General features: G+C 49.2%; 1 protein-coding gene across 1 annotated transcript in view; it reads right to left on the minus strand.

Annotated features, from left to right (window-relative positions):
- Positions 1–14953, minus strand: part of DOCK1 (dedicator of cytokinesis 1) — a 517745-nt gene that overhangs the window by 15300 nt on the left and 487492 nt on the right. Inside the window, exons 38-40 of the mRNA XM_033841901.2 lie at positions 14748–14831; positions 9205–9342; positions 1172–1317 (exon numbers count right to left, since the gene is read on the minus strand). Of these exons, the coding sequence (XP_033697792.1) occupies positions 1172–1317; positions 9205–9342; positions 14748–14831 (368 nt within the window). The remainder of the gene's footprint in view (positions 1–1171; positions 1318–9204; positions 9343–14747; positions 14832–14953) is intronic.

Raw genomic sequence — 14953 nt, forward strand, 5'->3', positions numbered from 1 at the left:
ACGGCTCCAGGGCTGGAGACAACGATTCCCACTCATGTATTCACACGTGCAGGACAGTACTCCTCCATCTAAAACCTCTAGATCACTTCCTGCCCTCACCCCTACGTTCCTGGAAATATAAAAACCTTTTCATAACTAGCCTGGGGATTTACCTGCGGAGAAGCTGAATTAAGTTTCTTTAGCGCTCTTGCTCTCAGCGACAAGCACACTTGATTTAAATACCGCTAAATTGAGGTTTTCCATGTGGACTTGGCCTTAGAAGTAACAGACACTGATAAAAATTACTGTTAGGAAAAAAACGTGGGAACAGTTTGCCATCCTTCATTGGGTACATTGGTCGTCGGCAACAAAGGGCACTTGGGTTGGAGCTGTCCCTTGGGGCGCTCTGGAAGTCTGTGTCTGCGTGTCACAGGGGTCAGGAGCCTGTGGGTTTGATAGGATGGGATGATGGATTGTAAACCAAATGGGCTTGGACAAACACACAACTGTGCAAACTCGACAGCAAACCAATTAGAAGTTCTTCTCTACTGTTTAAATTGCATGTGACATTTTTTCTTTCTGTATCATCAGAACAAACTTTTCATATATGCTAGTCACAAAACACACAAAAATGTCAATAACGAGGTTCTCTTTGCAGGAGACACAGTGGGAGCTCAAGGAAATGTTCACCCGTCCGTTCCGTTCTTGATCCCTTCTTAGTTGCTTTGTGCCATCCGGTGCTCAAGGGCAAAACTGGGTCTCCAAAGAGATCTTGTAGAAAGAAGGTGGCCCTGCCAGCAACCAAGGAAGCCTGCCTGTGTGCGACAGTCCTGCCCTAGCGTGACACCTCGGAAGTGAGCAAGAGATGGAAAGTACAAGCACGCGGCTGGCAAGGAACGCATCACACCGCTTCCGGGACTTGCTGAAAAGCACTGAACACTCACCTGGAGGTTCTACAATTTGATGGCAACCTCATCCAAAGTGGTACCCAAAGCGAGAAATTTTTCCTCAAAGATTCACAAGACTCTACAAGTCTTAGCGGCACCATGATTGTAAAAGTCTTGGATGGTCTCCATTTCAAAGAGAATTTTGATTTTTAAAAATCCTCTCAGGTGTGATGAAACAAACCCAGGGCCCTGGGTGGCTCCTTGAATCCCCTCCCAAACCTCCCCGGCTGCTAAGCCAGACTCACCCATCGGAGCCCGGCCTGGAAGGGGTGCTGTCTGATGACAGGGACGAGACAGAGGCCACAGACAGAGGTCGCGACGAGGAAGGCATTGTGAAGGATCGGACCATGGACCGGGGACGGCTGCCTCTTCTGTCGTCCAGACTTGAGGGCTGGGTTGGGCAGAGGGGAGAGAAACAGACAGAGAGAGACTTGTTTGATGCTGTGGCAAAAGGCGCCCAGCCTGGCACGGGCAGACACCTTGGACCAGGTGGTCTTAGCAGCCCGGAATCTAGGTCAAAACTGTCCACACTTTCATGAACAATGCATGTGCTTGTTCAAAGTTGAAGACAAAAACGGTGATTATTTGGAGGCTTTTTGAAATCTGATTTGATGTTGTGAAAAATACCAGGAGGAACTTTGTTTTTTTAAAAAGTTAAAAAGCAGTTTTCTCTACCAAGACCACAAGGCATCAACTTGTTCCAGAGTCACAGTACAATGTACTGATCGGAAAATTTATCTTGTTGAAAAATATCTAGAATGTGAAAGAATTTTACAAGATCTTTAGCTGAACTTTGTATCTCTGCGTGGTGACAAACCAAGAAGATCACTAAAATATATGGATGCATAATGACGGAACTTCTCTAGACTAAAATAAGATGCACCTGCTGCTTAATTAAAGGTGGATTTCCTCCTCTGCCAGCGACTGGATTAGAGGGCTCCATGGCTGGCGTTGCTAAAACTCCTCCTCACCAGAAAGTGGACCAGCAATGCATTCTAGAGAAGAACGGTCTTGGACAGAGTTTTCCATCGTCTCTTTGTCATGTCATACTATTGTACATTAACAAAATAAGTGTCACTGAAATACAGCACATGTCAACACCTAATTAGCTACAAAATGCTAGTGTATCTGCACCCCGAGCCAGATGTTGGTACATCTGGGATGGCAGCTGCAGCAGAAGCTCCTTTCTTTAACCTGAGGATGTGGAAACCAAATTTCTGCACGGCATTCCCTCTCTGTGTGGCTTCAACCTCCCTAAAGCCCATCCCCACTCCACCAAAGCTGGTGTTTCATTCAGCCCATCACCTACAGAAGACCTGCCCGGGACCACAGGTGATTACAGATTGTACAACACCATTGAAAAGATGGTCTGTTTCTTAAATATTTGTTTTGCCCATGAAATACTATTTGATCTGTACACTATCTCTTCAGTAGTAAAAGGTTCAACAGACTTGTGGTTGCCAAGGGGAAAAGGAGGGATGGACTGTGAGTCTGTGATTAGCAGATGCAATCTATTACATACAGAATGGATAAACAACACGGTCCTACTGTATAGCACAGGGAACTATATTCAATATCCTGTGATAAACCATAATGGAAAAGAATATGAAAAAAAATGTATTTTTATATATGGATGACTGAATCATCTCGCTGTACAGCAGAAATTAAGACAACATTGTAAATCAACTATACTTCAATAAAATAAAATTTTAAAAAATAGTAAAAGGTTCAAAATTGCTGAAGAACAGTGTAAAGCAGAAGCTGGTAACTGTTTTCTGCAAAGGGTCAGATAATAAGTATTTTAGGCTCGTGGGCCGTAAGGTCTCTGTCCCAAGCATGAAAAGAGTCATAAACAGTACAGAAATAAGTGAGCACAGCTGTGTTCCAATAAAACTTTATTTACAAGAACAGGTGTCAGGCCATAGTTTACTGATCACTGGCTCAATATGCAGCTGAAATCTGCCAGCACAGAGGGTCTGGTCGGTCTTGGGTTTAGCACCAATGATGGTGCCATGGCCCATCTCCAGGGAGACAGCCATTGTCATTAATTGGCTTTCATAAGGAAAACTTAAAAGGAAGTGGTGACTTGCAGACAAACCCAAACTGTAAAAATGTTTCTAGAAACTCAGTCTACAATATCCTCTTCTCAGCCATTTCTGTGACAAAGCGAGAGAGTGGCATGGACACATGTACACTACCAAATGTAAAATAGATAGCTAGTGGGAAGCAGCCGCATAGCACAGGGAGATCAGCTCGGTGCTTTGTGACCACCTAGAGGGGTGGGATAGGGAGGGTGGGGGGGAGACACAAGAGAGAGGAGATATGGGGATATATGCATATGTATAGCTGATTCACTTTGTTATAAAGCAGAAATTAACACACCATTGTAAAGCAATTATACTCCAATAAAGATGTTAAAAAAAGGTTATATTCCTTATATTCCTATATTCCTATTTATAGTTATTATAAAATACTGGCTATATTGCCTGTGTTGTACAATATATCTTTGTAGCTTATTTTATACCTAACAGTTTGTACTTCTTAATCCCCTACCCCTATAGTGTCCCTCCCCTCCCCCTCTCCCCACTGGTAACCACTAGTTTGTTCTCTGTATCTGTAAGTCTGCTTCGTTTCTGTTCTATTCATTAGTTTGTTGTAGTTTTTAGATTTCACATACACGTGATATCATACAGTGTTTATCTTTCTCTGACTTATTTCCCTGAGCATAATGCCCTCCAAGTCCATCCATTTTGCTGCAAATTGGTAACACTTTATTCTTTTTTTATGTCTGAGTGGTATTCATATATATCTATCTCATACCTTCTTAGATTGCTTCCACATCTTGGCAAGTGTAAATACTGCTGCTATGAACACTGGGGTAGATGTATCTTTTTGAATTACTGTTTTTGGTTTTTCCAGATATATATCCATGAGTGGGACTGCTGGGTCATAGGGTAGCTCTACTTTTAGTCTTTTGAGAAACCTCCATACTGTTTTCCACACTGGCTGCACCGATGTACATTCCCATAAACAGTGCACAAGGCTTCCCTTTTCTCCACACCCTCACCAACATTTGTCATTTTTGTTCGTTGTGATGACAGCCGTTCTGACAGGTGTGAGGTGATATCTCACGGTGGGTTTGATTTGCATCTCCCTGGTGATTAGCGATGTTGAGCATCTTTTTATGTGCCTCTTGGCCATCTGCATGTCCTCTTTGGAAAAATGTCTACTGAGGTTTCTGGCCGTCTTTTTAACCGCGTGGTTTGTTTTTATGATGTGGAGTCACATAGGCTGTTTATATATGTTGGATATTAACCCCTTGGCAGTCCTATCATTTGCAGATACTTTCTCCCATTCAGTAGTTTCCCTTCCTTCAACACGTTCAGACGGCAGTCCAAAGCCTCCCACCCAGCCTTGCGGCTGAGCCCTGGGAACCTGTTCTGGGTCCTTCCATTCCTGACCCTCCCAAGGAAGAGTCCTGCCTGCTACTCTAGGTGCGTCCTGACCACCCCATCTGCTACCCCTGGTACCACCGTGCCCAGCTCGGCTACCGCTCCTCTCTCTGGCATCTCTGTGGGACTCTGACCCTCTTGATGCTCTGAGTGAGACCTGTTCACGGCCGCTGCCTTTCAAAACCCAGGCTCTCCCCTGCCAGTTCTTCCACAGCAGCAGCTTCTGAGGACGGCTCAGAGGTGGGGATCAGCGTTCCGGAAGTTGGGGACTGTCTTTCTGAGCACCCACCTGCTCAAACCACCTCCTGCCCCGTGAGGGGCTGCCTTCCCACTTCTCCCCGGCAACCTCCTCAGCTTGACTTCAACCCCGTCCTCTCTGGATCCAGGTGACGGGCAAAGGAGAAGACAGCCGTCAACCTCGTGCTCGGGTGATTCTTCTGGGTCGGCAGATGCTGCCTCCGTTGTCCATCATCTTCTGGGTACGTGGAGACGCAGCCTTCCAGGAAATGCAGCTCTGCTTACGGTGGAGAAGAAGCACGACCCATCTGACATCTGGGTGCCATGAGCCCCCAGCATGACAGTTTCCATTTCTCTGATGAAATGATCTTCACGGCAGCCAGCGCTGAGGGAGGGGGTGCACAGGAGGGAGCCGGCCAGGGACCAAGAGGTGCAAGTGGCCACGGGATGACCTCATCCAGCTCGTGGGAAGGCCCAGGAAGCAGCCGTGAGCGTCCAACCCCCAACCACAGAGGGCTGGTGATTTGCCCTGAGAGGCAGCCTTGAGTCTCGGTCGGGATGCACAAGCACGGATTGGGAAGTACAAAGGAAGGGAGACGGCAGGAGCCGGCTCTGGCAGACGAGGGACAGAAGCCAGTCTGGGTCCCACATCAGCAGGGCAGCCACTGGGTGTGGCCCTGGGTCCTCCCGGGCCATTCACCTCCCAATTCCTTCTTGACCAAGCAGAGCCTCTAGAAATGGAGGATCCAGGGCTTTTGTTTTTTCATCTGAAGCAGCTGGTCTCTCCCAGCCCTGATGGGGTAGCTCCAGTGCTAGGACACTTGGAGAGAGGGGACGTCTCTCTCCCTGCAGCGGGGCGGGCAGTGGCGGGCGGGGGGGTTAGAGTTAGGCGGGAATGTTGGCTCTGGCATGGACTAGGTGACCTGGCATAAAACACGGAACTGCTCTGGGCCTCAGCTTCCTCCTGAGCATGTAGGGAATAATCATGCCACCTTGAGAGGCCGGCGAGGATGAGCTGAAATGACGCAGGTGACGCGCGTAGGGCGGGCCACGCTCTGAACCGCAGCCTCCGTTGCCCTTGCCGTTGTTACCACGGCCTGAAGCACAGACTCACTCCAGCCCTCTCCCCAGGAGCTGGGGACCAGTGCTGAACGTGGCTGGTGCCCGTGGCCTCTTCTCTGGGGACCCCGGGTCTGCACTCCTCACTATCTAAGTATACGGAGGAGGCTAGGCTCCTGTGCTTTCATCCGGGGAGCGGTGGCACCTTAGAGCCCAGGACTGTCTGAATGAAGGCCAAAGCTGAGCAGGCCGGGGGTGTCCCATGGAGCCGCCGGTGGATTAGGAGTCAGAGGGTGTCCAAGTCTTCCCTTTCTATGGCTTAGGCTGACCCAGAAAAATTGACAAAATGGTTTATGTCCTTTCTATGGGTTTTTATTTTTATTTTTTAAAATTTTGTTTATTTTTTGGCTGCGTTGGGTCTTCGTTGCCGTGCGCGGGCTTTCTCTAGTTGCGGCGAGCGGGGGCTGCTCTTCGTTGCGGTGCATGGGCTTCTCACTGCGGTGGCTTCTCTTGTCGCGGAGCACGGGCTCTAGGCGTCCAGGCTTCAGTAGTTGTGGCACGCGGACTCAGCAGTTGTGGTTCACGGGCTCTAGAGCGCAGGCTCAGTAGCTGTGGTGACGGGCTTAGCTGCTCCGTGGCATGTGGGATCTTCCTGGACCAGGGCTCCAACCCGTGTCCCCCACATGGGCAGGCGGATTCCCAACCACTGCGCCACCAGGGAAGCCCTGGGGATTTTACTTTTAAATCCATCTTTTTTAAAACAGGATGATACTGTATTGCTTTTGAAAGCATTCTGAGGAGCTTGAAAGTTCTCCAAGTAGGTAAGACGGGAAAGCCGCATTCCAGACGGCATTTTATCACCACATTTTTCAGAGGATGACAGGGTATCTGCCTGACCTTTTGTCTGCTCAAGGGAGGCTGGCCGCAGAGCCTGCCTTCGGGGTCCCAGGATGGAGGTGGACTCAGGGAAGCAGCTCCAGGGGACAAAGCATCCACGGGTGGAAAATGCATCCTTAATTCTGTCCCCAACTTCATTCCCAATAAGCCTGGTCAACCCCTGGCTGGGGGGTGGTGGTGGAGATGCCTTGGCTGCCCCTGCCTCGGGGTGGGACCTCGGTGGAGAAGATGCCGTTTCAGACTGCGGTGCAAATGGCTCATCACCGGCCGAGGACGTCCCACTGCCTACACAACCGCCCTGCCCTTCTTCCCTCCTCCCCCGTGTGCAAGCACAGCTGGCAGAGAACTCATGAATCACAGCAGAGAAAGGGACATGAAGGACGTCTGGCGAGCCAGCCAGATTTCTGTCCTCCTGAAATATACATGAAATGATTGATCAAAGAGGAAGCTTTTCGCTTAGTAAGAAAACCTGGAGACTTCACAAGTGTTTATTTCTCAGAAAGAATTAAAAGTGGCATCAGACTTTGAAAGAGGTGCACCGTGATGTACTTTGAAACTCTTCTGGCCACTTGACGCTGATTGTAATGAGACGCAGCTCGAGGATTCTGACTTGCAACGAAGGCTCCTCCAGCGTGGTCCTGATTTCTAAGCCTGCTCACCTGTGGCAGCTCCTGCTGGGCTGATGGTCCCAGATTCCTGCCTGCAGGGTCTTCAGACCACAGCCCGGCGGTTGTGTTACTCTTGGCTTGGTCAGGCTCATGCTCTGCTGTGGTCAAGGCCAAAGGCACCTCATTTGATGAGCACCAGGGTCCTGGGCTTGGAGGCTCTGAGGCCCAGGCATGGCCGGCAGGGCTGGGGAGGGTGGGAGAGCATAGAGCATAACCCCTCTCAGGGGTGGTCTGGCTCTCCTACATGTCTCCAACCACAAAGGCAAGAGAAGAAGAGCTCTGCCACTTACTCGCGTAAGCTCGGGCTAGTGAACCTTCCCACGTTCCTGTTGCCCCATGTATAAAATGGGGATGTGCACAGTGTCTCCTTCCTCGTGTTGCAGGAACCTAAGAAGTTCATAATTGTTAAAAACCTCAGAAAGGTCCCTGGCACATGGTAAGCACTAAATTAGTGTTTGCTAAGTGAGATAAATGGGTGAACACAAAGAAGCCAGCTCAACAGGGAACAGCAGAGAACTTTAGAGAACGGCAGAAAGATGGAGCTGGGTCAGAAAAGAAACCAAAATGGCGCACCTGGTTGGACACCTGATTCTTTAGGAGGTAGAGCGTCTTGTGTTACGAGAGGTGGAGTAGCTCCTGCAGCTGCCTTCCCTTTGCAGGATAACAGAAGACCTGCTCGCATACACCCCCTCCACGCCAGCAGGCATGGGATTCCAGCAGACCAGAAGAGGTCTCGCGGCCTCTTTTTGCGACACTGATGCTCACCCCCGGACAATGGAGAAAGGAGGCCTCAAGCCATCTGCTAGGCCAGATGTTTCCTGAGTCCACAAGCCGTCAAGGCTAGGACTCACCAAGGCTCCCAGAGACCCTGAGTAAGGGTGGAAGTGATGCTCTGAACTGCGCCACAGGGGTGCTCTGATGTGAGGTGCCTGGCCCTGCCCCCAGAGCTGCTAAGGCATGGCTCATGAAGACTGCCTCAAGCCCACCGTAAGGCCTGTCAGGTATTTTGCATCCATAAAAATGCCTAGCCACTTTTTTTATCATGCTTCTGATCCCAGCCCTGGCTAGGAGACCTTCCACCAACTCTCAGCAAAAGCCCAGGTCTGATCTCCCTGTGCTATGCGGCTGCTTCCCACTAGCTATCTATTTTACATTTGGTAGTGTATATATGTCCATGCCACTCTCACTTCGTCCCAGCTTAAAGTAATTATGCTCCAATAAGGATGTTAAAAAAAAAAAAGCTCAGGTCTGTCCTTCACCCTGGAACATCCTGGCATTCCAGGCTTTGGGGGGCTGGTCACCTTCCCAGCTCCTCCTTACAATCTGTCTTCTGCCCAAGGCATGGCCGTGTCTGCGCCGGCCCCTGGCCTCTGCCATTCAAATCCCTGCCTTCAGCCTTTGCTAAGTGAGTCCTCCCTCCAGCCAGTGTCCCGCCCGCCTCCTGCAACCTACCCTTGGCCTAGATCAGTGACCCCTTCCTCCAACAGGTAACAGCTTCAGACCTCAGCAGTCTACTGCTCCCCTCAGTGACTCTGACCTTGGCCTGGGCACAGGCTCTACCTCGGCTTTGGGACATCGTGAGTGCTGTTTCCCTGTGTGTTATTTAACCCTTCGTGCGTGTCGTGTTACTGGAGGTGTGGTCTCTGTGAACCAGCCTGAGTCGCACGGATCTATGAGATCTTTCTGTTGTTCCACACACGATGGGGAGCTTGTGTTCACAGCCATAAGCGGGGTATTTGGTGATCAAGCAAATTCAGGAACATTTACACCCTGACATTTCCAGTTGGCGAGAGGTGGTTCCCAGTGTGCTGGCACATGAAATGATGAAGGGGCGGAGGTTCCTTATCTCACTTCCTAAGCAGGTGTCTCGTACACAACTCAAGTACTCGGCCCTGTGAGCCTGTCACAGTCGGACAGTGTGACACAGAGACACGCTCCCTCCCCTCTGCCACGCCAGCCACTTACCATGGTCCGGACCCCGTACTGCTTCTCCACTTTTTCCTTTAACTGTTTGAAACAGGCTTCCATTCTCTCATGAAACGGCCGTAGTGCTTCTGTGACCTTGTCTCCATGAATCCTGATCCCTTCGGCCAAAAATGGAATCTGAAAGACATACAGGTTGACGGTCCTTATTTCTCGCTTAGTGGTCCAGGGAGAGACGTGCACACCAGGCAGGAAGTGGCAACGTGCAAAATGCATCTGCTTTGGCTTCCCAGTCAAACCGGCTGATTAAATTCATCCTCAGGCAGGTTACTCCCCCAGACCAAAATGTGTACGTGACAAGCATTTGTGTTTTAAGTCGGACACGTCTAGTGCGGGATGCAGCACACCGGCTGCTCCCTTACTTTGCCTGACTCCCATTTGACCATCAACCCCAGAATAGACTTCTCTGTGCTTTCCGCTTGAACTTGGGAAGGGCTGCGTTTTGGATTTGTTTAGCTATGACTTGATCTGTTAGCAAAGGGCCAAGTCACGGTACAAAGATTTTTTTCGCTAAGAATATTGCCTCTACAGGCAAGTGAGAACCCTACTCCAAAATGTAAAAACCTAATAATACGTGATCTATAGTCCTGAAGGATGTTCTTATTTGGAAAGGAAAACCAAATTTATTCTTCCTTAAAACTAAAAAGAATCATGTCTCTGCCAACACTGCTGTCACAAATATCCGTGCCAAGACTTCACATCGGAGCGCGGAGATACAGCTGACCTTTAAAAGCGTCGCAGAGACATTTTTATTCCCCAGCCCCAGAGACCCTCCGGAGCCACAGCCGCTGGGGGTGGGTGTGAGAAAGCCTCCTTTCTCCCCCTGGCTTCTGCCTCCCCTGAGGCTCAGACTGGGAGGTAGATGCTCTTCAACGCAATCAAGCTAAGAGGCTTCCTCTTAATACTTTACAATTAAATCAAAATACTGATTAAAAACAGATTTTCTTAATATGACAGAACACCAATCTAAATGAGCAGATTTATTAGTAAGAAGGGTAATAAGTGCACAATTGAATTTCATGTGAACAAATTCAAGCAATCTTATCAAGATGAATCAAGGCATAAAACGTATTTGGTTGCCATTTATAGCACGCAGCTGGTGCCTCTTGTGGTGCTCCAGGAAAGGACGGAATAAGTGAGCGCTCCCCTGTGTTTCCACCACCCAGCTTGCTCTCGAGCTGCCCTGGCACAAAGTGTGTTCGGCTGACAGTTGGGCTTATACCCAAGGTACACGCCAGGCACCCCTTTCCGAACAGCTATCACCGACAGGACAGCATGCGGCTAAGGTTTCAAGCTAGATGGGACGTTTTACTATCCCACACGAATTGCTCTTGCCGATGGCAGCCTTCAGGGGCTAGCTGCAGCTTGTTCAGGTTCAACAGAAGAAAATGCTCACAGAAATCCTTTTGCTTCCTGGGGGTCGGCAAAGGCAGGCTGCAGACAACCTTTGGTGGGATGGTAAATGTGCTGTGGCTCTCTGGGGGTGAAGACAACGTCGGGGTGCTGTCTCAAGGTTAAAGCACAGCCACTCGAGATCCGGAAAGCATCTTGGAAAACGGCCCTCTCTCAAATGTATAAAAGTGTGGTCCAATCATTTCTGCTTTTTTCTGTTGTTGTTGGTTTGATAAAACTCTTAATTGGCCAGATTCTTGACATCAAAGAAGCTACTTGCTGGACTAAAGTTAAGACCCTTTGGTTCAGGTCTTGGGACTGAATGAACGGTGATCTGGCAGGTGAAATTTATGGGGTATGAAATGTATCCCCTCAACAGGTCCCTGACATTGGTCAGATATAACCTTCTAAAAGACGGGTGGGACCTGGCCCTTGTTCTATGTCTGCTCGGGGCTGAACTTAAGCTATGAATAAAAAGATGCTCTGTGCAAACACTCCAACATATGAGGTGCCTAGTACACAAACAGAAGCCATGGACTGAGGCCTGGAACGGTCTTTGGATTCCAACCAAGCTGAGCGTCAAAATCTCTCAGGCAGAGTCCTGAATCCCACCCCCAGAGCCTTGATTTGGTCTAGAGTGGGTCCCAGGAGGCCGCACATCTAAAGAGTTTCCCAGAGCCCAGAGAGGGGGGAGGACGTCCCCAAAGTCACACCTCTAGCTGTTCAAAGACAGCATGCAGCCTGCTCTCAAAAGACACCCTTCTAAATGGCGGTGCTGTATTTGAAGTCTGCTCCTGTGTGTCCCTACATGGATTCATGGCCTGCCGGCGGCAAAGAACGTTTGGAAGCACTGCTAAGTGTTCCAGGAGCGCCACCACTGGCGACATTGGTACGACTGTCATCGGCTGGGGATGATGAATGGGTTTGGTCTTTCATCTCTGTGCATTTCAAAAGAGAAATATGGGGCTTCCCTGGTGGCGCAGTGGTTGAGAATCCGCCTGCCAATGCAGGCGACACAGGTTCGAGCCCTGGTCTGGGAAGATCCCACATGCCGCGAAGCAACTGAGCCCGTGCGCCGCAACTACTGAGCCCCCGTGCCACAACTACCGGAGCCCGTGTTCTGCAATTACTGAAGCCCGTATGCCTAGAGCCCGTGCTCTGCAACAAGAGACGCCACCGCGATGAGAAGCCAGTGCACCACAACTAAGAGTAGCCCCCGCTTGCCGCAACTAGAGGACGCCCATGTGCAGCAACAAAGACCCAACGTAGCTAAAAATAATAAATAAAATAAATTAAAAAAAAGAGAAATATGCATGCACCACAGTGGTTTCATATGAGTCTATATGCATATTCATCTTTGGACACACAGCAGGGATGCCCAACAAGAGAGCTGCGTGTAAGGAAAGATGGAGCTGTGCCTTTGAGGAAGGGGCTGGCGCTCACTGCTGACCTGGTGTCAGCCGCGAGGGGGTCAGCACCCTCTGTTTCAGCAACGGCAACAGCAGAGCCAGGAGCTGCCTGGGACTTAATAACCAGCCTTCACAAATGATTTTAGGCATCAGTGATGGAAACCCTGCCAATGAACCCTTGGGATTCCCAGGAGGAAAACCTCACTGTGCCCTGATGGAGTTTTCAGGAAAAAAACCAAACCAAATAAATTAACACAAAACCAGAAGAAAGCATTCCGATAACCCCAAACTTCTTATTTTTAATGAGCGTATGACTCAATTACTGATATTAAAAGATGAGTCTTCAAAACATTTGCAAATGAAAGCAAGATCACAGGTAACGTTTTGAATATGTATTTTCATCACTCTTTGACTTAATGAAGTGGCTAGAAACCAGATTTTTTTTTCCCGACTTTCCTGTGAGCTACTTTAAAATTCATCCTTTAATATACTTATTAGGGGTGATGACATAGTGCTGACATAAAGTTCTCTCTGGGGAACAAATTATTTTCCTCTGTAGGGCTTGAAACTCTTAAAATCCAATTTTCTGTAACAGCTTACAGTAAAAAAAAAAAAAAAAAAAAAATCAATAGAACTTTTGCAGACCAAACTAGTTTTTGTGTAGCAATGGTTTTATATAGCCTTCAGTGGAGTTTTGAATTCTGTACCCTTTGGTTTTTACAACATCTAAAATGGAATCATTCAGACCTTTAAATTCTCTCCCTCTTTTTTAGTAACAGAGGGAGACTGCCTACCTGAGGCTTACATCTTGTGCAAAGAAACCATCATGGCCTAAAAGTTCCCTTAAATTCAGCTCCCAGGGTGTCTTATCACAGAAGAATTCCAAGGCAAATTGATATCAAATGCCTACGGATTTGTGGCAAAGTCACACCCATTAGGATGGCGGCTATAAAACAAACAAACAAAAAGAAAACCAAAAAATAACAAATGTTGACAAGAATGAGGCAAAATTGGAACCATCATGCATGACTATTGGTGGGAATGGAAAATAGTGCAGCTGCTGTGGAAAACAATATAGTGCTTCCTCAAAAAATTAAAAATAGACTTATATGATCCAACAATCCACTTCTGGGTATATACCCAAAAGAAGTGAAAGCAGGAAAGAGAACAGATATTTGTACACCCACGTTCATGATAACACCATTTACAATAGCAAAAGTGGACGCAACCCAAGTGTCCATCAGCGAATGAACAGATAAGTAAAAAGTGGTCTATGCAGACGATGGAATACTATTCAGCCTTAAAAAGGAACGAAATTCTGACACATGTTACAACACAGATGAACCTTAAAAACATTACGCTACGTGGAATAAGCCTGTCACAAAAGGACAATGTATTATTCCACTTATATGAGGTTCCTAGAATAATCAAATTCATAGAGACAGAAAGTAGGATGGTGGTTTCCAGGGGTGGGGAGGATGGAGCGTTACTGTTTATTGGGCACACAGTGGTTTTGCAAGATGAAAACTGGAGATGGATGGTGGGGATGTGGCTGCACAACGACGGGAACATACTTGATGCCACTGGACTGTGCACGTAAAAATGACTAAGGTGGTAAACTTTATGTTACATAAATTTTATCACAGCAATATCCATATATATTTTATAGATATAAAATAAATACTTGTAATTAGGCTTGAAACCAAAACTCAGCCCCACTCCACCCTAACAGGTCACACAGCCCGTGAGCTGATGACGAAGCCAGGACGGTGAGGCTCCAAGGGAGGCTGGTGAGGCTCCAGGGAGGCCGGGAGCAAAGCGGCCACAGAGCACTGGTCACAGCCTGGGACCCCGCGCTAGGGTGGGATGCCGCCCAGGCACAGGGAGGCCCTGGCCTCTGCCTTCCTCAGCCCTCTTCCGCCAGCCTGGCAGGCGGGGTGTAGATAGGCAGCATCCTCCTTGTCTCCCATGTGAGAAAAAGAAGCTTAAAGCAAGCTGTCCAAAGTCCAGAGCAAGCAGGCAGAGCTCCCACGGGAACTGGGTCTGGACGTCCCCTCCACCTCCAGGCTCATGAAAGCTCCAGGAGCCCAGACACATGAAAAGGGAACTTCCAGGGGAGCCCAGGACACCCTCCAGGGCTGCCCAGCCTCTCCAGACCATGTCCCACTAAGGAAAGACTCAGACGGCCTCAGGAGCACAAGCAGAAAAGCCAAATATGCAGAATTACAGCTGGGGAAACGGAAATGAGGACCCCTTCCCCCAACCCTGACCACCGGCACGGGGAACAGGAGGGTGGGCGCTCGGCGGTTTCCCATCCCCACCTCTCACACCGATGGCATCGGCTCGAGTGCCCTCCCAGGACAGGCTGGAGCCACGCTCTCTAGGGCATCACCGTTTCTTGACCTTGCCTGTGCCGTTCCGTTCTGTCGATACCAGGCAAAGATTTCCCAGCAGGCACTGCACTGACCGAGGGGAGGGAACAGACCAGGCTCATTTGCAAGACAGAACTTTCTAGGTGTTCAAAGGCATGACTACAGCCAGGGGTCGAGTTAATCACGGCAGTGGTGAATGGGTTTATCCGGGACAGACGTGGTCACGGGTGCTCTGCCTGAAGTCCAGGGTCCTCCGTGGCGGCTGGCAGGTGTGCCAAGGTGGCCCTGGTGGATCTGGTCCCAGACTCCACTTTCCCCACCTCGGGCCCTGCAGCTGCGGCTGGACATTTACCTGCCATGCAATCAGGTCCTTGAGCTTCTCGATCTTTTCGTGGGCCTCGGGGTGCTCCTGCAGGTACCGCTCTGTAAAGAAGGCCTGGTGGAGACAGGGAGAGACACTTAGTACACCAACACACGTTTTTGTACACCAGGGCTGGGGAGAGAGCTGTGTGTGAAACAGACGCACACCCCGGCCATCACCCAGCTCATTCCCCCCAG

Source organism: Tursiops truncatus, chromosome 16 (genome assembly GCF_011762595.2).
Source record: "Tursiops truncatus isolate mTurTru1 chromosome 16, mTurTru1.mat.Y, whole genome shotgun sequence".
Taxonomy (NCBI): domain Eukaryota; kingdom Metazoa; phylum Chordata; class Mammalia; order Artiodactyla; family Delphinidae; genus Tursiops; species Tursiops truncatus.